This window comes from Crocodylus siamensis, chromosome 1 (assembly GCF_052110815.1).
Source record: "Crocodylus siamensis isolate JL-2025a chromosome 1, ASM5211081v1, whole genome shotgun sequence".
Lineage (NCBI taxonomy): Eukaryota > Metazoa > Chordata > Crocodylia > Crocodylidae > Crocodylus > Crocodylus siamensis.
Genome location: NC_143395.1, coordinates 147,069,115 through 147,092,990, shown reverse-complemented (window position 1 = coordinate 147,092,990; position 23,876 = coordinate 147,069,115). Strand labels below are relative to the sequence as shown.

Below are 23,876 nucleotides of genomic sequence, written 5' to 3'. Positions count from 1 at the left end.
TTGCACAGCAGTTGGTGCAGGAGGTCCAAAATGTACTGTTGGGATAGTACAAGCAGCCAAAACCTTCCCAACAAACTTGGTGAGCTAGGGTAACGTAGGGAGTTGCTGGTAGGGGTGTTACACAAACCATGTCAGGGAAACTATTGGTCCACCCCCTCCATAAAATTCCTAATCTTATTCAAATCCCATTCACAGGACATCCTGGAGATTGAGCTAAATACTTGGGGCCTTCTGGGGTTATAATTTCCCAAATGGGATGATATAAGTTGCAGTCCCACATACATCCTTCCCCCAGTCCTGTTGTTAAGAGATGGGCAGTGGACCATGTGCTGTTTGCTACCCCATGTACGACAAAAAATCATTTTGTCTTGCTACACTCTTTCCATTGTGTGCTTCACGTGTCTCAGTGAACTAATGGTTGGGTTAAAACTGGGGGTAGTCCATGGCACGCTAAGCCAGCAGGCCATTCTTTGTCTTTGAGATCTCTCATTGCCTGGAGGACTGGTGTATTTGGTGAGCTGTACACCACTGTGCCAAAGTGTCATCGGGCAGGGGAACCTCTGGAGCTACCATTGAGGTGGGGTTGGAGGGTTTGGTCGCCTCCTTGCAGTCCGGGTGGTTGTAGAATTTCGAGCTGCAGGCAGGGTTGCGGCAGTGGTCACGTCTGGACCCGGGGTGGGCAGCGTACCTGCAGGCAAAATATAACAGCACTAGAGCCATTGGAAGAAACCACAACAATCTCCCCCTGTCCCACACTCATTTTTCCCAATTTTGTCATATGGGAGGAAACTGAGTAACCACCCTGTCCCACACTAACATTGATAGATTCTCCCCTGCCAGTCCACAATCCATCCCTGACAACTGAGAGGCCAGTTTTGCACCTCTTTGAATGCAGCTGGGCACTCCCAGTACCCCAGTGAGTCTGAGGCCTTGGCGGTGGGTGTGATCTGGGGTGTGGGAGCATGGGAATGCCCCAAATTAGTCAAACAACAGCAAACGACTAGCAGTCCTGTCATGATGGCATTCCACCCCTTCATTGCTGGATGATGGGTCCAGAGTGGCCCGAGGTTGCTAGGGCTGTGCCCATGGATGGACCCAATCTGCAGGAACAAGGAAAAATTCCTCTAAATTGGCCCATGCTTGAGGGGCAGGGTTAAGCTCTTCTTCCATATTACCATAACTGGCTGCATTGGCTTGGAGTGCAGCAGAAAACAAAGTAACATTTTAATCACCTTCTGCAAACTGATTTAACTGGAGCTTTCAGGGTGCAGAACTATTTTTGTGGCTTTGGCTCTATTCACTGAAATTGCAAATGCCCCTTCACTATACATTTGAACTAGCCAATCTATTACTGGCTCTTCTGGCTTGAATTCATGCTGCTTTTGAATATTTTTAATCTCTGCACAGGTAAAGGAATTCAGTTCTGTTTGGGGATTCTCTCCTTGCGGCCTTGAACGGGTTATCACCATAGGAAAAACTTAGCTGAGTTTCTCCCTCAGGGCAGGGAAGGCCCGGCTAGGTTCCTCCCTCTGGGTAGGAACATAGGGGAGTGGGTGGGGGGGGGGGGTTAGCACCAGGCTCATTATCAATCTTATCCCTTTGATCTTCCCAGAGCTCAGCTTCCGGTTTATCTCTATACAGACACTTGTAGAAGGACGGCTCCACAGCCTGTGCTAACTGCACTCCCTTCTGGAGGGAAGCGGCCATGCGTGCAATCATAAATTTTCCTTCCATCCGTTCTAAAGTCTCTAAATGGCTCTGTGTAGCTTGCACAGCCTTGCATGCCATGCTGTTCAAATCCTTTTCTTTTCTTAATTTCATCTCAAGCTGGGTTACTTAGTCTTTTAGGGATTGGTTCTCCTGATGGAGCTGAGTGGCTTCCTCTGCTCCCAGTCTTAGGTAGGTTGCCAGCAGCTAGGACAGGCATCCTTTCTTAGGTCTGTCCTTCTGCACAGCAGTGAACGCAGCCCACTGACAGGGGACCGTGGTGGAATCGCTCCAGGCAAGTCTCAACCTCTCTTTATCCCACCCCGGATTTTTTAATACCCATAACCTTTTTTATCAAAACAATCAGCGGAGTCCATCCCTCTGCCCCCTCTGCACCATTTTTTCCCTCCAAACTCACCATCCTCCATCCTGTTCATGACGCTAATTTTGTCACAGGCCAGCTGCCACACTATGGCTCCAGAAATGTGACCTTCTCCAGATGCACATCAGAAGTCACTCGCAGTCAACTCAGCTGTAAATCGATACCTGTTTTTTTGAGGTGGAGAATTAAAGGAGACAATGTGATGCTGGTCACATCACTCTCTTGTGTGCCAAAGGCTACAAAAATGGGTGTGCCTTAACCACATCAGTCTGATAGGCCATCTGTATTCTAGATGAACCTTTGACCTTAATCCAAAGTCACACAAGAAGTCAAAGACTGAACTCAGATCTTTTGAGTTTTGGGGTATACCTACCCTGACTCAGCATTGTTTTCATGGCTTGCTAAGTACTGCCCACCTGTGGGGTCACCTGACTTCAGTTGTCTGTCCTGCTTAGTGCAGGGGGCTGGACCCAATGATCTTCAGACGTCCCTTCCACCCCGACAATCTATGAATCTACAACTGAAACTGAATGAGCAACCTTACATTTGCCCCTTGAACAATACAGTACTGCCCGTTTAACTGATTGTGTACTATTCTCCCACCACTTCTATGAGTAGCTTGTGAACTTCTGAAGCAAGAACTGAGATAAAATGTTATGTGAAGTCAGGCTTTGCTGCTGCTCAGGTATACAGCAAGGAGCATGCAAATAAATGGCATTAACAAGAAGTTTCTTTGAAACATTTAACTGTTGTTTCATTACTTGTGCTGGAGGGAGAAGGGAGATGTTAAGCTTACTTATTTAGTGAAGATGTCTTTAAAGTTGTAAAGCGAAGCCTGAAATAGGCAAGGTGATACTCTTTGACAATGCAGGGAGAGGTATCTGGGGCCCTGGAGCTTAATGGAGTCACATTGCCTAGGCATGGGTGACATTTACTTTTTGACTATTTCAGGGGTTCCCTGGTGATTGGGGTTGGAAACTCAGCTCCTTCTTTAAGGCAGACAGTGCTTACCCTTGCTGCTCTGACTCATGGTTCAGAACATCCATATTCCTTCTCTGTTAGCTTTCTCAGGTGACAGTTTCCACTGATTTAAATAAAATGTCATCTTGTTCCATCAGGATCTCTGCTTCCACAGTTAGTACTGCTGGTATCTGAGCTAGGTCATTTAGAGCTAACTTGGATAACTTAATGCTGCGTCACTATGTTGAGTGGAGACTCTGCTAATTTTACTTTCCCAACAAAAATCCCAGCAAAAGAAATAACACTTTTTCTCCTTTTTTGGATAAACCACATTTTAATTTTTGGCTAGGTACAGACTGTACACCTATCATGAATTAATTGCTCAGAAAATGTTCTAAGGCTGTAACTGAACAGACATTCATGGCTCTTAGAATGCTTTAAAAATGGAGGATCGTGCTCTAACTTAACTCTTGATGGATGAGGTATTAAACTAAAGTGCTTTCTGTTGCAGTGGTTTATTAAATGTCAGTGCCAGAGCCCACTGAGAGTTAATTTAAAGTGCGATCACCGCCATCCCAGATGGTGTTGCTCAGGATTCATCCTTGCCTTGGGCAGAGCTGGTTTGCTCTGGCTGAGTGCTAGGCTGGTCCGGGCCCCTGACTGTCACTGACCTGGGTGCCCTCCCACCTGCCAAACTTCCTGGATTGGGTCTTGGTGGGGACAGGGTCAAGGCCCCTGGGGCAGGGGGCCTCCTTTTTGACCCCACTATCAGAGTTACCAGTGTGGTGGAAAGTGGTGCCACATTGCTGCTCCTGGCTTCAGCTGGGGGGAAAGAGCCCCCCAGCCAGGTGGCCCTTCCACAGCTTCCTAGCTTGGGTCTTAGTGGGGGCCAGGCCAGGCCCCGCATGGCAGAGGGCTCCTTTTCCCCAGCTGCAGCCAGGAGATGCTGTGTGGCGTTGCATTTAGCCCACTGGTAACTTGGGGGGGTGGGGAAGAAAGGGGCCGCTCTCTGGCTTCCATGTCTATCAAGCACAGGAAACCTCTGATGCCACTGCTAAAGGTGCTGATCATGAAAAGATGTGCAGCTCAGAATTGGGCAGCTCTGCTGGTGTATGGGAGTTGGAACCAGCACAGAAAAGAGAAGTGCTCACACACCCTGATCAAGTCTGGCTTCATCTCAAGGATGGGGTGCTTAAATAACTGAGAAAGATCCATCCTTCCACATGTGAGCTGGACCACAACTCCCTGTGGCTATTGAAAGCCCAAGCCCACTAGGAGTGAGAAGAGAAAATCACTGAAGCCTCATTTGAAATGTAGTAAAATGTGAAGTGTAGTAAAGTGTAGATATGAGGCTGGAAACAGACAGCACCTTTGTGTCACCAGAGCAATACTTATAGCTGCACAAAGCAAAAGCAAATAGATGGCCATGCCCTTTGTCACACCACAAATTTCTTTGTTTGTGGCCATGACAAAGAGTAGTAATATTTTCTGCCACTTTTCGCAGCAGATGGCTACAGTTAGGCCTTGATTTACACAGTGGTTACATTCTTGAAAAAACACTGTGCAAACAAAAATCATGTAAAAAGATACCAAGGTCTATAGGAAATAAGGGTTTAGGTTCCAGATGTGGCTGATAATTTGGCCGATAAATGTCTGTGTGAACACAGCTGCAGCACAGCACACAGGCAGCGAGGAGCATAGCCTGGCAGCTTGGAGAGCCGCGTGCAGCCAGTAAGTCTGGTGTGCTGGAAGGGGAGGAGTGAGGGAAGGGGTATAGGGGAGCAGATCAACACCCCTTGCAGTGGGGGAAAAGTGTGGCAGGGCAGACACTACCTGGGTGGGGTGGGGCAGGTGTGGGACAGAGCCGTGGCTCGTCTGGGGAATGTTGGGGGTGGCTCCCACTGCTGCACACATCCTGGGAGGGCATGGAGGTACGTGTGCCCCTGGATCTGCACGGGCCAGGGCAAGTAGGCTACAGCTGTGGGCTGGAGCTGGGGTTGCGCTGGGCTTTTCTTGGAGGGGGCTAGGCTCAGGGTGGATGGTGGCAGCACTGGAAGGGGGCCATTGGGGAGGGGCGTAGTGCAGCCACCCCAAATTTCTCCATAGACCCTTCCAGCACTGCTGCCGCCTGCTCCAAGCCAGCCTGGCTCAGCTCCAGCTCCAGCTCCAGCTGCAGCCTGCAACTGCAGCCCACCCTGCACAGATCTGAGGGGCATATGACCCCTCATCCCCTCATGGGGTGTGCGCAATGGTGGGAGTCGTGACCCTGGACAAGCTGCAACTCTGTCCTATACTTGCCCTGTCCTGGCTGGGCAGTGCCTGCCCCAGCCCCTGCCCCACTCCTTCCCTCATGGGGGGCATTGATCTGCCACCCCATTCCCCTTCTCTCCCCACTCCCCTTCTACCACAACACAACACACTTATCAGCTACATTGAGAGCAGCATGGTGGAAGGGGGTGGTGTTGATATAAAAATCGTGGTTTGTTTCTCAGGAGGAGGAAAAAAAACCTTCACAGACACACTCTATTAGCAACACAAAAGGTATATATTTGCAAATAGGGTCAGAGAGAGAGACAAAAGATCAATCACTCTGCCCCCGAGCACAATCATTAGCAGGCTTTTATCCCCCCTCTCCTGACCACGTGTGTAGAAGGAGGAATTTTTACAACTCATTTCCGGTTCATACAAACATATATGTAAACATGTCGCTTCATACGTCCCATGTGCATTATAATTAACTACTTAAGTATGCGGGGCGGGTAGGCTTAATATGCATTAGGCTATCACACGTGCGTGGATGGAACCCAAGGTTACTCAAGGTTCAACCTGAAGGCAAAAATGGCATTTGCTCTTATCTTAGCCTTAGGAATGTGGGGTCATGAAAGAAAGTGTGATTTAGTGTAACAAAGAGATAGTAAATTTGCAGGACAGAGAGGGAGTGATACCTTAGTACAAAGGGCTTTTGGTGGTTTTTCCCATCAATTTCCAACCCCCCCCTTCCCTCTCCCATTAAGGAGACAAGGAGGGGTAGCAGCTGTGTTTTTTTTTTTTTTTCCTAAATCTGCTATTGATAATGCATTTTTAATAATATTTCTAACAGTGTGAAGCAAGCAGCTGATTCTAGACACATCTGCGCATCTTGGCAATTGTGCTGCACCACGTAAAAGTGAATCCACACTGTGTACAAAAATAAATGATCACAATTAATTGACTGTGCATAACTGAAACCGTGCAAAAAATACCATGTAAATTGAGACCTGACTGTATTGGCTTTGTGGTGGGAGAATGCAGGCAGCCTCGGAGAAACTTATACTCTCTAGCTGCTCCAGGCATGTGCTCCTAGGGCTTGAGGGGCCTGATTCTGCATTGTTGGGGAATTCCTGTGCAGTGTAAGGCTGCTCAAGTCCTGGAGATTCCCGAGGTTGGATCTCTGTAGGTGGGGGAAGATGTTGCCCTTTTTCCCATATAATCAACAGGCAGGACAAAATGCGAGTTTCACCCAGCAAAGCTAATCAGCTGTGCTGGAACATTATTGATCTTGTCAGTATTGCCTGTTATTGGGTCAGTGCCACTGAGAAGGTAACAATCAGCCATCTTGATCACTGTTTGATCTTTTTCAACCTTCTGGATCTCTTCCAGTCATGCTGAAAGCCTGAATAAGGCATGGAGGATTGTTTCCTTCTGATTATAAAGAGATGTCAAATGTCTGTTACAATGTCCTCCCAAAATCATGCCCTGTCTTTAAATTTAACTACAATGATTAACTGAATAAGAACAACAATAATAAAACAATAATTATATAGGAGTAAGAGAGTCTTATTTGCAAGCTACATTCATCTGCTCTTCATTCTCTTGCCACCAAGGCAAATAAATATCATGGTTTTGGAAATGGCTACAGTTTAACTACTATTGGGGGCTGTCTGCTGATGACTTTCTGGTTCCTACAGACTCTCATTTTCATTAGTCTTAGGAAAACTGCAATGGATGGAGCTTACTCATTACCAGGGATCCTGGCATTCTCTCTTCAAAAAATCCCAAATTTTCTGGGTAAAAAACCCAAAACACAAGTTTTTCTGCAGTTAAAATGAAATGCCACTATACATAGGTATCAGTTGAACACAATGTTTTACTGATATATTTACAGTCTTGAGGTAATTTGGAAGCCTACCAGTGCCTCAATCATTATAATAAAATATATTTTAAATAGTGATACATTTTGGTGTTTGATTTGGGGGGGTTTTTATCATGAACAGGGTCCCCCCTGCCTGATCGTCCTCCTCCTGCTCCCGGCAGTCCCAAGCACCCCCCTGCAGATTGGAACTGTGTCAGCCTGCAAGGGGAAACCTGTGGTTGCCTGTGTTTTTCTCCTTTAAAGGAGAAAGTCAGCGGTTATTTTCCTTTAAAAGAGAAAATCCACATTTTTTCTGTTAAATGTTAAGTCCACATTTTTCTGCAGAAAACGGAAAAACACAAATCCTTCTCATTACACATTAAAATCAGAATTAGCTCCTTCCTTTGCAATTTTTCTAAGTGCTTTTCTATACATTGTTGCAAAGCATAAGATAATAGATAAGCTCTTAGGAACATTGCTTACAGCAGTGGTTAGCAATCCCGGCACATGTGCTGAGTATGGCACGCGAGACCATTTTGCTTGGCACACCACGGCCAGCCCAGGCTCTGGGTAGCTACTGCGAGCGTTGGAGCGTGGGCTGCTCCCAGCAGGGCTTGCAGCATCCCAGCTGGCAGCAGCTACCCAGAGCCAGGCCAACTGCAACTGGGAGGCTGCAAACAGCTGCGCTGGGCTCTGAAGCCCCGGCATCAGCTCTGTACCAGTGCATGCACATGTGCCTTGGAGCAGGTGGTGTGGGAAGGGCCTGAGGCAGTGCAGCCCTGGTCTCTCCCTCCTCCTGCCACAGAGGTGATGGCAGGTCTCCAGAGCTGTTTGTAGCCAGCCTGGGCTCTGGGCAGCTGCAGCAAGCATCAGGCGGGCTGCAAACAGCTGCGCTGGGCTCCACAGCCCCAGCATCAGCTCCATGCTGGCAGTGACTGCACAGGCACCTCGGAGTGGACTGCACTGCCCTGCTGTCCACTCTGAGGTGTGCGCACAGTCACTGCCAGCACGAAGCTGACGCCGGAGCTGTGGAGCTCAGCGCAGCTGTTTCCAGCCCTCCTGCTGCGTCCTGCAGCTGCCCAGAGCCCAGGCTGGCTACAAACAGCTGCACCAGGCTCCGGAGCCCAGTCACCAGCTCTGTGCTGGGAGCAGGGGAGAGACCAGGGCTGCGCTGCCTCAGGCCCCTCCCCCACTGCCTGCTCTGAGGCACGCGTGTGCGCGCTGGTACAGAGCTGGTGCAGAGGCTCCGGAGCCTGGTGCAGCTGTTTGCAGCCTCCCAGTTGCAGCCGGCCCAGCTCTGGGTAGCTGCTCCCAGCTGGGACGCTGCAAGCCCTGCTGGGAGCAGCCCAGGCTCCAGCAGTTACCCAGAGCCAGGGTAGCTGCTGACAGCCACAAAGCCTGGGCAAGGGGCAGCAGGGCTGGGGAGCAAGGGCTTTGGTTGGGGGCAAGGGCCAGCAGGACTGGGGGGCAAGGGGCAGCGGGGCTGGGGAGCAGAAGCTTTGGGTAGGGGGCAAGGGGCACATGCAGGGCATCCTGTCATGTATCCCCGCCCTCATTTTGTTTTTTTGGCATGCCGGCACTCCAGCACTTTCCAAGGTACGCATCGTGGGGGTTTTCAGCACTCCAGCCAAAAAACATTGCCTACCCCTGGCTTACATCAGTTAACTGCAAATGGTTTTCATTCTTTGCATTGAATTAATGTTGGCTTCAGAAGCAAAATATTTTAATTCTATGTTTATATATTCAGGTTTCCCAATGGATCTAACCCAATGAAGAGTGCAGCTTTATGCTAATTATAGTGCAGCTTTATGCTAATTTATGACAATTTCTGTTGACTAGTGAAAAACTATTTGTGACTGGGCAGGTATGTCTTTATCGGGTTATGAGCAAGACCTGTTTGTATCAGATTCCAAACTCTGTGATCTAATGTACAGAAATACTAATACTGGAATAAAGAGAATCAGGGCTTGGCCTAGGGCAACTGAACATGCTGCATTTCAAACAAATACGCTGCCCAAGAAAGGTTTTTGACACCTTACAAGACCACTGTCATAACCATGTATATCTATACTGCTAACTTACTGCACTGGAAGGTGCTATGTTGAAACAACACAGGGCTGTGTGTGCACCCATCATCAATTGAAAGTAGTACAGGCATACATTGGAGATATTGCGGGTTCGGTTCCAGACCACCGCAATAAAGTGAATATCGCAATAAAGCGAGTCACACAAATTTTTTGGTTTCCCAGTGCATATAAAAGTTATGTTTATACTATACTGTAGTCTATTAAGTGTGCAATAGCATTATGTCTAAAAAACCAATGTACATACCTTAATTAAAAAATACTTTATTGCTAAAAAATGCTAACCGATGGAAAAATGGCACCGATAGACTTGCTCGACGCAGGGTTGCCACAAACCTTCAATTTGTAAAAAATGCAATATCTGCGAAGCGCAATAAAGCAAAACGCAATAAAACGAGGTATGCCTGTATAGCCATCTTAGTATGGCATTGTGGCCAAGCTAGTTAGTTGTGCTGAGAGAGAGTATTTTGCTACATATAGAAGAAACTTGCAGGAGATAGAGGACAGCACAGATCCTGTTAAGCCTCAAATAATGATAACATGCAGACTCCCAAGAGAGATTTGTTGGAGTCAGCATGACATCTCATTGCATATTGCCCTTGATCAGCTCAAGTATCACTGTGGCAACTTGTTCACAGGGCGATTCTGCTGTGGCATATCCCTGGATGAACTCAGGCTTCTTTCTGCCTTTACCACAGCCTTGGTGCCATTCTGTTCCCCCTCTGTATCCCCTGCCATGGCATACTTGGCAATGTGACCAAAACCACGGGCAGATCCAGGATTTTGAAAAGGGAGCAGATGGAGGGGTGCATTCTTCTTTCGTATGACAAAAAGTGTCTGTATCTTTATATTTGTGTGCTTTGGCATTTTTGTTAGTTCGGGAGCTCTTGGACACCAGAGACTTTACCAGGGATCGCTATGTGGAAGTAACTCTCATTGATTCCCATGGGGTGTATCATCAAATATAACACAACACACATTCTTCTCATTTCAATTGTTATGGCAGCATAAATGCAACCTCGGGCAACCTCTTTTCCTGCCTGTGGGTCTGCGTGCTGTAGTGCCACTGAACAACACTTCCCCAGCCCCATGTGCTAAGTATATTGCACTGAATAAGGAACTGAGTTGGGCTGGGACTGGGAGGTAAAATCTGTCCCGATTATCCCAAGCACCCCATCTCGGCAATTGGGAGACTCTCCTGAAAAAGTCTGAATAGGGCATTGCCCAACGGAAAGCTTGGCTTTCAAGAGGCACGGTGCCACCTGGCAGCTCCCTGAACCTGGGTGCTGTGCACTTTGCACGGAATAAGCAGAGCTGGGCTGAGACCCACCTTGGGTCACCTCAAATGACACATCTCTGCAATCGGGATACTTTCCTGAAGCCTCCTGGGCAGCGTGCTGCCCAGCTTCAGTTCTGGTTTTTGAGTGGCACTTGGCAGCTCCCGAGGCCTGTGCGCCATGGGTGCTGAACTGAATAAGGAGCTGGGGTGGCTCGTTTTCTTTTCTTCCTGAACTCCCCCTCCTCGGGTGCAGGGTTTGAGCTGGAGCCAGGCTGCAGGGCGGCGGGACAGAGGAGAGCCGGGCCCCCAGGCAGCTTGCCTGCAGGCGCGAGGGCAGCTGCACAGGGCACATCCAGGCCCTTAGAGAAGGAGGGCGGGAGAGTTTTTCTTTCGTACGACAGAAAAGGTGTCCGGATCGTCGTGCGCTCTGGCGCTTTTTCGGTTCGGAGGCTCCTGGCCACCGGCCATGTTTCCAGTCATGGCTGCGTGGAGGGGGCTCTGGGCATCCCGGGCGGGGGCAGGGCGCAGAGAGCAGCAGGAGCCGCGAGGTCAAGCGAGTCCCGGAGGCGAGGAGAAAGGCGGCTGCCCCGCCGGGCTGGAGCCGGCCCCCACCCCGGGCGGGGGCGGGGCGGGCGCCGCTATGACTGTGGCTGGCGCGGGGCGCCGCGCGGACATGCAGTGCTCGCCGGGGCTGGTGCGCGCGCTGAGCGGGGCGCTGGGCGCCGGGGCGCTGCTGCAGCTGGGCGCCGGCCTCCGCCTGCCGGCCCGCTACGGCAAGCACGAGCCGGCGGCGCCCGGGGCCGGGGCAGCCCGCCTGCCCGCCGCCGCCGCGTGGTTCGCGCTGGAGCTGCCGTCCTTCGTCCTGCCCGCCCTGCTGCTGGCGCTGCGCGGCCCGCCCCGCCTCGAACCGCTGGGCTGCCGCCTGCTCTGCGCCACCTTCGGCGGCCACTACTTCTACAGGTACCGCCGGCGCTCTCCCCTCGCCTTCTCCTTCCCTTTCCTGCTTCCCCTTACCACTTGCCCATTCTTCCCCTTCCCGCTTCCTCTTCGCGTTCTCCTTCCCTTTCCTGCTTCCCCTTACCACTTGCCCGTTCTTCTCCTTCTCCTTCCCCTTCGCGTTCTCCTTCCCTTTTCTGCTTTCCCTTTTCCGCTTGCTTCTTCCCACTTTCCCTTTCTCCTTCCCCCGTTCCTGCTTCCCACTTTCTCCTTCTCCTTCCTCTTCCCACTTTCCCCCTGTCCCAGCTTCCCCCTTCCCATTTTCCCCATCCTTGTGGTTACCCGGGGCATCTGCTCCTCTATGACGGAGGTCTCAGCTAAGGGGCTACCACAGCCTGGTGTGCCTTGGTCTTGTCAAGGGTGCTGTGAGCTCCCTTTCCCCTTCAGGTGTTGTCTCCTGCATCTACTCCTTCACGATCCTCAGCAGTGGGTCTCAGCTGGGGTGGGAGGTGCAGCACTCTGCAGTGCCTTGCTATCCTGTCCGGGTGCTGCAGGCTCCCTTCTGGTCCGTTCCCGTGGTGGTCTGGTGCATCTGCTTCTTTGTGACGCTTCTGCTCTGCAGGTCTCATCCAAGGGGGGGCGGGGGTTGCAGCACCCCAGGGTGCCGTGAGATCCCATCGAGACTGCACCTTAAGCCAGGCACAAGACATTTTCAAATGGGAATCCACAGGTCCAAAGCACACTGCCCCTTTGGGGTTGTTCTGAGTATGGTGCACACAGAAGAAGGGTTCCAGGATTTTTCTTCAGTCAAACTTCCGTCAAAGCCCAGAACTGGTATTACCAAAGGGTGCCTTGAGCCTAGAAAAAGGTTGAGAGCCACTGAACTGGAGGATGGAGCAGCTGGCAGGAGTATAGGCATAGCGTAAAGCTGGGAGAGCTCACGTGTGCTTTAAATTTTGGGGATGAAACTAGAGCATTGTTTTGGTAGCAGAAGCGGGCAGAAATCAAACTGCTGTTCCATAGGGAGAACTGGGAAACTGTGTACATGTGTATGTGAAAAACTGTGTTCTGAGTCGTGTGTGCGTGTCCCTCACCCCCATATATCTACATGGCACAATACAAGGTATGTATAGCAGCTAGCTACCTTTGCCAGTGAGCTAGGATGAGCTATTAGCCAAAAAAAATTCACTTACCTGATTGCAGATTTTTACACCGCTAGTAAGATCCTTAAAAAAAAAACCTTTTGAATTTTCATTTGTTTTTTTCCTGTCCAAACTTTTCTTTCTAGGCAGTTTTGCTTATTTTCCTTTGCTTATTATTTTATTTACTATTAGCCTTTTTGAAGCACCAAATATGAGTATTATCTGTTGGAACTACTGGCTGATATTGAAGATTAGACCATCATCCTTGATCACTCGATAACTCTCACCTTTCAGTCCTGAGGTGGCATTCTCTTTTCTATCATCGTAAGATCCAAAGTCAAGTTTTCTTATACTGGGTGCATCAACTTTGGTGAGAGAGATTCGCTCATATCTACACAATAACATTTCCAGTGATCATATGCAGTATCTTGTGTTGCTGAATTAGCAAAAATTCTGAAGTAGGTAATGATTTCCTTAGAACAAACAGCATCACCTCAGTTGTTATTAGCCACACTCTCTCTCCTAAATAGGCTAAAACCGGTAATTTTACTATTTCAGTCATATAAATCATATGTGCTGGTGATTTCAAAATTTCTCATCAATTAATATTCCCATATTTCCTATTCCCCCTGTTCTTAGAATAAATATGCAATTAATAATATTCTTTGTCAAATTAACCTAATTTGTTCACAGCACATTGTGTTTTTGCTTCTTTAGCAACCTCCTTTGGCATTGTACAGTTCTAAGAAAACCTCTATTTCTCCCTTTTATAACGCTCACTTTTCTCACTTCAAGCAATTCGAGGTGTCATGGACTATTTTAAAATACCAATAAAGGTTTTTGAAAATGACTTTACTGTCTCTCTCTTTCCTTTTGGTATGTTTGGTATGATATTTAATAAGGCAGTGGTAGTACTATCATGTCACAGCACTCCTGAAAGGATCTCACAGGTTTCCAGTTGAGAACCTCTATCTTAACATCACATTTGCCCTCCTCACCTTAACATTGAACCTTTCTGTTTTCTTATGGAAATAAAATACTGGGCACTTATTGCTGAATATACATACTGGGCGCATCTACACCTGCGCTTTAATGCTCATCTTTTTAATGTGCATTAAAGCATCACAAAAATGTGCTCATTTGCTAATGTGCATTCAAATAGGCTAATGCGCATTTTCTGGTACTTCACAGTGGAGGTACTAGATTTAATGCACATTACCTAATGTGGATTAGTGAACATGTAGACATGTCCAGTTTCCTAAGTGTGCAATAAAGAGATTGCTGCATTCTGGGATTATGTTGTTGTCAAACTGCATCAGAGCTCTGCACACTTTCTGCTGGTGTGAAGTGTTGATTGGGAAGAATATTTTAATAAAAATGAAATGATTCCGGGAACTGGATTAGTATGCTTTCATAGTCTACATGCAAAACCTGGCTTAAACCCAGTTTTTTCATGGCTTTAACTGCATTGGTGTACAAATGGACATCGTTACATTGATGCATCCAGCTATTGTAGAATCTGCCTAGTGTAGAATAGTGTAGTGTAGCTTATTTTTGGAAATATATGGGAATAAGCTTTACTACAATATAAATGCTTTTATGCCAGTATAACAATGCCCTTACAATGGGCTTGGATCACCTTATACCAGTTGGTAAACATCTATTTAGACTAGTCCTAAATGTGTATAGTACATACAAGTCTGTACATGTTAACAATACTGGCTAACAACTAACTTGAATGCTTTGCTTATACATAAATAAAAGCCACAACAGCATGTGAGCATAGTTCTAAACACAAAGCAGATATATCATTATGGCTTTATTCTTTTTCACTGACACGCCACAACATGAGAACTTATAGATGATTTCCAGAGATCTTCCCGATAGTATCAGAAACTGGTGGGGAAGGAAATAGCCCTTCGGTACTATCTTTTACCATCCATACACACTCCTCTTCACAAAAGACCTCCCTAAGAAGAATCCTTTGCATTTTAGAGCAAAAAGTTTTTAACTGACTGGATGGCAGGTTTGATAACAGCTTTTAGCTCTCAAGTTTTCTCTGGTGCCCAGTGCTGCTTGACTCAAGTGTTCCCCAGGGTAATTTGGTAGCATAATGGAATCCTTAGAGGGCTTCACTGAGTTGAGTTCTCATTCCTGTAGTCATAGGAAGCTTGTCTTGAAGGTAGGGTTTCCTTGGGAGTGTTTGGCAATTGCAGACATTCTGAAAAAACTTATCAAATGGGAAAACCCTTCAGGGCTGTCAAACTCTGGATTAGATTAATCTTCTTTGAAAATTTGTTTCATAGACCAAACAGTTATGTCACAAATGTTTGGTTTTGACTTCTGTGTGCTTTGTGAATTGTTAGTCCCTGAAAAATTCAGTTGTCTTAGAGCAGGGGTGGGCAAAATGTGGCCCATGGGCCATATCCAGCCTGCCAGTTGATTCTGTCCGGCCCACGGGCAGTGCAGGCAACAGCTCTGGCCTCTGCTGCATAGGAAGCACTGAGCCTCATTCAGGCCCTGGCGGTTCTGGATACTGCTCCAGCTCCAGCCTCTGCTGGCACCACAAGGGACAAACAGCTTTGCCCTTCTGCCTGGCTCTGTGTGGCAGGCCCCAGGTGAACCACACTCAGATAGTCCTGGAGCAGCCTGACCTGTTGCAGCGTGCTCCATGCCACCAAACCCCCACTGCCACTGCCCTCATGCCTCTGCTTTACTTTTCTGGCCCATGTGGCTGCAGCAGCAGTTCTATCCATGGGTTATCATCAGGGAGGCTGGGGTGTGGGGATGGGTTGAAAGGTTAGAAGGGGCCACCCTGGTTCAATAGACTGAAGCCACAGCAGCCAGGTTAGCCCCCAGGACTGCTGGGACTTATAATTCTCCCCACACAATGCCCTGGCCCGACCCAGCCACCCCACCTCAGGGCAAGCGAGCAGGTGGAGGGAGGGAGGTAAGTGTGGGTGCTCACATGCTGGTACCAGGGTGTTATTGCCATTCTCCACCCTGTAAGTGGAAGAGCATCTGTCTCCTGGCCAGGAGCTCCCCTCAAAAAGGAAGTGGGGTGTGGGCAAAGCTTTCTGTAAGAAGGTCACACTCACCACCCCGTAACTCCCTACTCCCCATGTAAACACCCCACGCATACCCACCTGACACACACCATATACCCACCGTATACCCTACCCCCCATATCCTGCCTGCACAAACACACTCTCAATATATCATATGCATACCTACCCCCTGCACACACACACCACACATGCACACACATATTCCCCCACATAGATCTTCAGCGAACTATGACCACTTTGCAGCAGCGTTCTGCATTGCAACAATGGATATGATGCCTGTACTTGATTCTCTGGTTAACGCACATCGGAGGCTTCATTCTTCCCATTGAATGAGTGAGTTTGTTTTTCTTCAACTTAATTTTCAATATACAAGAGTAAGCCTTTATTTTGAGCAATTATACAATTGCCTCTATGTACAGTACTCAAAAAAAAAAAATCGGGGAAAACATTTTTTTTAAATAAAGTATTTTATAGTAGATGTTTGTTAGCATATAATTTGTTTATAATTTGTTAATATGATATCTTCACCATTAATTTTATGTGTATAGCTTTCAACAGCTGACCAAAACTCATTAAGTGGCCCTCCAGCTGAAATAACTGCCCACCCCTATCTTAGAGGGCTACAGAGAGACAACTGATTGGTAGCCATTGGAGGAACCAAAACACAGAAATGATACGCTTTTATTTACACAGGCAGCCTAAGCTGTGTAGGCAGAAGCTTTTAGGTACAGTGATTTACAATAATACAATCTGTACATTATGAATTCATGGATTAGTATGGTTAGGTGCTGCTCTTGGGAACAAAAGTAAAATGTCTAGTAAGCAGGTGGAAGGAGGGGAGGATTTCTTGCTATTGAAATGAGATTTCAGACATGAACAAGATTTTCGCAGCTCTGACAATGAACATGCTTGCACAAATGCAGATTGGGGAATAATTGGCTAGGCTGTTGTAGTACTTCAGAAAAGGACCTGGAGGTTACAGTGGACCATGAACTGAATATGAGCCAGCAGTGTGCTCTTGTTCCAAAAATAGCCAATAGCATCCTGCATTAACAGGAGTGTCTTGCAAATCAAAGGAAGAGATCCTTTCACTCTGTTCAGACAAGGTTCACATCCCCTTTCACTCTGTTCAGCACTGGTGTACTGTGTCCGGTTTTGGGGCCCACGTTTCATGAAGGATGAAGGAAATGTGGGGCCCAAAACTGGGCACACCTGGACTACTAGACATACCTAGACACCTGGACATACTTGGACTACTGCTACACAAATATCATGAAGGAACTTGTGTAGCAGTAGTCCAGGTATGTCACAGAAATGGAATAACAGCACCTTGTGGTCTCGTGTCTAAAGCTGAAGAGAAATGGAGGCACTGCCTATATCCATAGCATTCAGACCATCTTTTAACACAGGGGTCTTCAACCTTTTTGAATGTGGGGCCGGATAATGAACTTTTTATCACCCGGTGGGCTGGCGAGCCATATTCAAAGACCTCACAGGAAGTGGTGTCACATCAGGAAGTGATGTCACATGAGCTTTGACACCAGTGAAGTTGCAGGGGTTGACATGGTGCTGGTTGACATGGCATGCATGCCCAGGTTGACATGATGCCGCAGGAGCCGCTTGGCTACAACCGGGTTGACCTGGTGCTGGAGAAGCCACGGGGCCAGGCTGGGCTTGACCTGGTGCCCGCCCGGCCTGCTGGTGTCATGCCCGGGTTGACATGGTGCTGCAGGACCCGCCTGGGCAGAACCGGGTCGGCACCGGCCAAGAAAAGCCGCAAGCACCTGAAGCTGGTTTCCCATGTGCTGCTGGGGACGGGACGAGGCCGGCCAGGTCTGCACGGCCAGCAGAAGCGGCAGCGGAGCCGTGTGCCGCTCGGCACTGACCGGTGCAGACTCTTCGCGTCCCGAGCTGGACATGAGACGTGGCCCCCTCGGGGCCTCGTGCGCGGGCGGCTGGGCCCGGACGGAGCAGGCGCCGCCTTCCTGTGGGGCAGAGCAGCAGGGCTGGCTCGAAGCGGGCGGGTGATGGAGGCAGGCGCGGGCCGGCAGCGCCAGCGACCGCTGCTTGACGTCCCGTGCAGGGCACGGGCACGGGCTCGGACTCGCGGCGGGGTGGGGGCAGGAGCACGGGCGCTCCCGGATGTGCATCCTCCCCGCCTGCGACCAGCATCCTCCGGTAGATCGCCTCTGGGCCGGGCTCCTCCTGCCTCCAGCCCGGCTCCGGCAACCGCATGCCCCACAGTCCCGGCCCAGCCCCGAGGCGCCCCCCCGCTCTCCGCAGGAACTTACTCGATGCCTCCGCCCACCACGCATGCGGGCAGGGCGCGGGCCACGCTGCAGCTCCCCCGGCCACGCGCTGGGGCAGGGGCAGGGGCAGAGCCAGAGGAAAAATCGCAGGTGCTGTCCCCAGCTTCTTCAGTCAGGTGCGGCTGGGGCAGGCCCGCGCCGCACAGCCCTCGGGGCAGCGGCGGCGCGGGCCTGCTCACGTGATGAGTCCGGCCCCGTGGGGGTAAGCAGGTCCCCTCCCTTCGCTGCCGGCTGGGGCCCGCGGGCCGGCCCTGCCCGCCCCGCCGCCGCCGCCGGCGCCGCCGCCATGGAGCGCGGAGCAGGTGCCAGGACTCCTCGCCTGTCCCGAGCGAGGGACCTCGGGCCAGATAAAATGGCTTGGTGGGCCGCATCAAGCCTGTCTTTGGGCTGTGCCCTAGTCTGAACCCTGATTGTGAGGGATCCGTGCTGAGGATCCCACATCAGAATCACGTATCAGTATCTGGTTAATTTATCACTCTAAGGGGCTTGGTAATGATAAGTAACTATCAATCCATGAATAATTATCAGTAGCTCACCATTTTCAGCTTACGGTGAGACATAATTTTGCTATTTTGCTTGCCTTGTCGGCATACAGTAAAGACTGCTTTTTGACATTTATATTGGAAAAATATTTTTAAAAGTTCTGAGTACAAACTGTGTGCCCTCTGGCCCATTATAGAAGAACAGTATGATTACGTAGATAAGCCAACTAAAGATCAGGAGAAAATCCCATTTAGTGTGTGTGTACATTTGGAAATGACTAATTCTACTTTAACAGATGATGAATTAGACAAAGTGTTTTGTGTATAAATCAATAGGGCTCTAATGGGAATTCAGTGTACCAGCTAATAAGATCACCATGGTGAGTTTTCCCAGTGACTGACCCACAGATTTCTCCTTGTTCCTGGAACATAACATCTACTAAACTCTAAATGATCTTACTTAGGAATGACATGCAAAAACCTTGTGGTTGGAGCACTGTCGTTCTGCAGACTGGGAAGATTTTTGCATTTTTTTAAGACATTCGGCAGACTTGCTTTGTTGGCCAGCTTTCTTGTCATGAAGGGAGATTTTTTTTTTAACAAGTCTTATCTAACACTGTCGCTGGAGCAATTGCAGGTGTTCATCATGGAGCTGGCTTGTCATAAGTTGACCCCAACTTTATTCCAGCTGCTACAGTGAGACAACTACGATGTAATTTTCCCATAGTATTCATTTTTTTCATATAAACAATTCCTGTGCTTGTACAGGGATATTGTGTGTTCATGAACTGGTGGACAGCATTGTAAAATCTTGACTAGCCTGTCCGTCACACTGGAGGCTTCCTATGGCAGTGGGTGCAGTAGGGATTGTAGGGAGGTGTGTATGTAGAAGGGAAGTTAATTTGTCCTGGTGAAGCTGCTTGGTTTGGTTTTTTTTTTCTCCCCACGCCACTCAGCTCCTTGGCAGGGTTCTGGTAGGGAGCTCTCAGCCAGGGACAATACTTGACAAGTCCCTGGCCTCGCTTGACTTTTGTTCCCTGGCTGTCTGTCAGCTAAGAAAGCAGGCAGGCTCTTATTTTAACATCTGCACGGTACCATGCATTCACAGTGCCAAATATGTTGATTGCTAGGTGGATTCAGAGTACATCCCTGTGACTTGGCAGCTGCCAAAGTATTACATAGCCACCTCTGAGAAGGAGCTGCTCCCAACCCCTGTCTCTGCAGTGTGCAGATGTTTCCATGGAGCACCCCTGAGATGGACCTTGGGCTTCATTTATAAACCCTGAGAATCGAGTAAGGTATGCAATGGGCATGCTAAGTTGTATCCTGTCAGAATCCATTGTCCTTCAGTTTTGAAAGCTATTGTAATAGGGTGGGTTAAACCTTGTTGAAACTGGTAGGGGAAACCACTGCCCTTCACACTTTAAGATAGCTTTAAAAGATAGTTAAGCATGTGTTTCTTCCCAAGACAAAGGTACATATGAATCCACTCAAGTATTTGAATTATCTGCGTGAAGGAGCTTTGCTAGGTACTGTTTGACAAAAGGCCGTCTATGTGTAGAGGCACACATAAGGAGAAGAACACAGAAAGTGAAGGAACAGAAAAGATCTGTGCATTTGCAAGTCCCACTAAAAAACCTATGAGCAATTTGGGTTCAGCAGGTTTGAAAATCAGGTCACTTAGTGAGGTGCCTAATTTTTAGGAAAGCCAAATCAGAAAGAGGTTAAAACTCACATTTTTCTACCTATCTGCTACACAGGCATATTGGGAGGCTTAATTTGATACTCCTTGTAAGGTAATTTGCTTATCTATAACATTTTATAATTGAAGACTTCTAAGTGTAACTGTCTTATAGTTTTTAGCAAAGACTTTATATTATTTTCTCCTTTTTTGTGTAACTGCCGCGCGGCACTCTCACATTTATGTAACCTTGAAGTAGACTGTTAATCAAAATGAACGCTTTGTACTTCTCTCCACTGGCATTAAGCTACACATGCGCATTCTGTAAATTTCATTTCTTATCTAAAAGTGTCATTTTTGCAGAAATGAAACTTATGTAGAAAATCTGCCTAGCAATAATTATGTAAAAGAAAATTATCCTATCTGTATACTATAGTTAGTGTCATAGAGGCAGTCCAACAAACATTTATAAAAGAGGCAAAAAGCAGGAAGCAGCAGAGACGACAACTGGAAAACTCTGTGGGCCTGATCACCCCGCAGACCGGTTCTCAGCCTCCCCGCCTGGGCGTATCCCAGCGAAGATAAAGGCCTCAAAAATCCGACAACTGACAACGATTCACTGTGTTACAGTATTGCTTTGTGTTTCCCAATTATGAGCCGTTGACCAGTTCTGGGACTTAAGGAGCCGGCAGCCGCACCTAGCTTTGGACTTGTTCCACTGTTGGAACGCAAGGGCTGGCTCTGGAACCTCGTGAACCAACGGACACCCTACAGACTATCCCATTCATGAGCTGTTGACCAGTTCTGGGACTACGGAGCCGGCAGCTGCTGGCTCTGGAACCCCGTGAACCAACAGACCCCTTTAGTATCCAGCATACTGTAACTGAAGAAACGTCGGAGACTCCGCTTCTCGACTGCCTCTCATCGTAGCTTAGACAGCATATCTACGCTCGCTATACTTGTATTTACTGCAACTTCGTTCCAACCGGCCTCCCCTCTTACTTGTAAGAGGGTGAGGCCAGGTGAGTGAATAAATCTTTTTATTTTACTCTATCTCTACTCTGTAATAACTTTTATTACTAACATTCCATCTCAATGAGCCGTTGACCAGTTCTGGGACTTAAGGAGCCGGCAGCCGCACCTAGCTTTGGACTAGCTCCACTGTTGGAACGCAAGGGCTGGCTCTGGAACCTCGTGAACCAACGGACACCCTATAGATTAAGAGACACTAACTACTTACTCTAAGTCGTCTACTTGTGCCAACTCGGCGAACCTCGAGGGCGGCTAAGAGCTACCTCAATTCCGCCCCACAAGCCGCGTGCTCGCACAACTCCGCAAAGCCCGCGGCTCCCCTAAGCGGTGCCGGAGCCGCTAGCCCGGCATTTCGCCACACTAAGCATTCTTATAATCCATAAATAATACTTTCTTAGTACTGAATTGTACATATCAAAAAGCTTTGGGAAGAATGACTTGGTTAAAAAAAAAATCTGGATTTGCTTTTATTACATACCAACTAGGCATATTGGAAAGGCGAGCAGCCTAACTAGGGGTGAGTGAGCAGAGTTCCAGGCCTGGCCACTGATTTAGGGTGCATACCAGCAGCCTATACCTGGGGAGTCTGTGCCGCTGCAGCGGCACCTGGTGCCCTTGATTCTCTGGGTCAGGTAAGGCTCACTCAGCACTTCTCCCCTCTGGCATCTCTGCCCAGAGCAGCAAAATAGCTAGTTACACCTCTGAGAGGCATACAGGGTCTAGATGTATATATTTTTCTGAAATAGTAGCATACATAGGAGTCTAGGATAAGTTTTAATTTTTACATTTTTAAAAACAATATTGGTTCTTCCAAACAAGGACATTACATGATTTACTGATGGGGTGGGTTCAGCATTCTCCATCACTAGAAGCCAAATTCTGCTCTCTTTGCTCTGTGACTTAGACCACTCCTGAAGTAACCTATCTGGGCACCAACTAGAAGCAGCCTCCTTGTTTCCCCATGGAGATGGCATTGGGAATGGCAAGTGTCCTAATCATTAGGTTAATGCTTGATTATCGATGAAACTGTTATAGGCAAATAAGTAATATTGATAGAATTACATGTTGCAATCACACGAGTAGCATCCTCACTACGTACAGGAGAAGCACTTGTATATGATAATCTAAAAATGAAGGCAACCCATAGTGAAATGACACCTATTGCTACTGCCATAAATACAAAGATCTGAATCCATCACAGAATAGTATTAAAACATGATTGTGTGTGACCCAGGGGCATAAAGGATGTTGAAGGGCAGGGGAAAAAGATCAATGTACTCAATTATATTACAGTATAAGGCACATTACCAGGTAAAATAAAGCTCCCATCAGATCCCAGCTGCTTGCATGTTGTAACAGCATACTGTAATCCACTAGTTATATGAGAACACTTAGTGTTTCTTAACTACTCAGCCTAACTTGGGTGATTACTGTGGTGATGGTAATAATAGAAATCTAATGATGATGGTAATAACTGCTAAAAAGAAATAAGGTTTTAGTCAAAATTCCTGATACTAATCTCGGCTAGATTCCATTACCCCATCTGCTGCTGTGATTTATCTTTCGACATAGTAGTAAAACTAATGTAATCGCTTGAAAACTACAACTAGATAAAAAAAACTCTACATGGGAAGGCAGGAAAAGCCAATCTGTGGGGAAAAACCTCAAAACATCTATGATTTGGTATAAGGTAAGGACAGATAGTAAGGCCAATCTAAGGCCCTGGTCTGCAATCCCCACAATCTCACTTCGTGCCATGCCACCTGTGCATGGCAGGAGGCGTGATTGTAAAATTGAGCACCAGATCTCATTACACCATATTGCAGGTGCAGGATCCTGGGATCCCCTGCATTAGCAAGTAGCAAACTTCTGCTGTTGGAAGCCCCAGTCAGCTGATGGTGCTCCCAGCTGAGGGAGCATACCATGCACTGCTGAAGCTGGGAGCCCCAATCAGCCTGGCCACACGTTCAATAAATGGCATGATAGAAACTAGCCATAAAGCTATTACACGTTATGTGTAATAACTGTGGCTTATTCCTTGTTTGATCACACCATTAATTGTACTAACGTGTGGCCAGGTAACTACTTAAGATGTGACAGGCTGGTGAATCACGTCTTAAGTATAATGTACACCAGGGTGTAAAAGAGACTAAGTTTATCTATCTGGCTACTTTCATGCCCCCATCCATTTGGCCATAAAAGGTTATACCATTTCCTTAAATTCACTTCTAAATGTGGCCCATAATCTGTAAAATAAAATTAAAAAGTTGGAAAAGAGTTACTCTTTTCAAATTAAATAAGATGTTTTCAGGACAAGCTTTGTCTTCCCTCTATTTATTTATTAGAGTTTATTTATTAGTGTTGTAGCAGATCACAACAGCTATAATTAAGGTTACCCAAGACATACAATTATCTTGTTCATAACTTTGCCAGATTTAAACAACTTGGACTGAAACTTTCCACAAAAATTTTGGAAAATATCACTGTTCCAGGGTGGTGTCTGATGGCTCCATGTGGTTCTACAACAGATGCCAAAGCAGGAAGTATACTTGGACAGGGACTCACCTATAGAATGGACTGCAGCAATCACCAAAAATCATGGGAATACCTTTACATGCCTTCAGCTGTCTGCCAGATGGCCGCAGGAGACTTACTCCATTCAGCAGAGATGAAGTAACTCTGCTGACAGAATAGAGGATACCA

At 47.8% G+C, this 23,876-nt stretch overlaps 2 protein-coding genes across 3 annotated transcripts in view; both read left to right on the top strand.

Annotated features, from left to right (window-relative positions):
• The first annotated feature begins 9,663 nt into the window (after positions 1-9,663).
• Positions 9,664-23,876, top strand: part of SRD5A2 (steroid 5 alpha-reductase 2) — a 45,990-nt gene continuing 31,777 nt past the window's right edge. Inside the window, exon 1 of one of the 2 annotated variants that reach the window (XM_090044910.1) lies at positions 9,664-11,483. In XM_090044910.1, coding sequence (XP_089901036.1) covers positions 10,990-11,483 — 494 coding nt within the window. In that variant the 5' untranslated portion in view covers positions 9,664-10,989. The remainder of the gene's footprint in view (positions 11,484-23,876) is intronic. The other variant, XM_090044901.1, reaches the window with a different exon arrangement.
• Positions 17,253-19,753, top strand: LOC149873450 (uncharacterized). Its single transcript, XM_090044924.1, has 2 exons — positions 17,253-18,068; positions 19,591-19,753. Exons 1-2 carry the CDS (start codon positions 17,253-17,255, stop codon positions 19,744-19,746), a joined length of 972 nt encoding a protein of 323 aa, XP_089901050.1. The 3' UTR covers positions 19,747-19,753.

What these genes read in the sequence shown, in the direction of transcription:
- LOC149873450 (XM_090044924.1), top strand. Translation starts at nt 17,253, where the DNA reads ATGCATGCCCAGGTTGACATGATGCCGCAGGAGCCGCTTGGCTACAAC. An exon ending in AGCCAGAGGAAAAATCGCAG is followed by an intron (nt 18,069 to 19,590) that starts GTGCTGTCCCCA and finishes GTTGATTGCTAG; the next exon opens with GTGGATTCAGAGTACATCCC.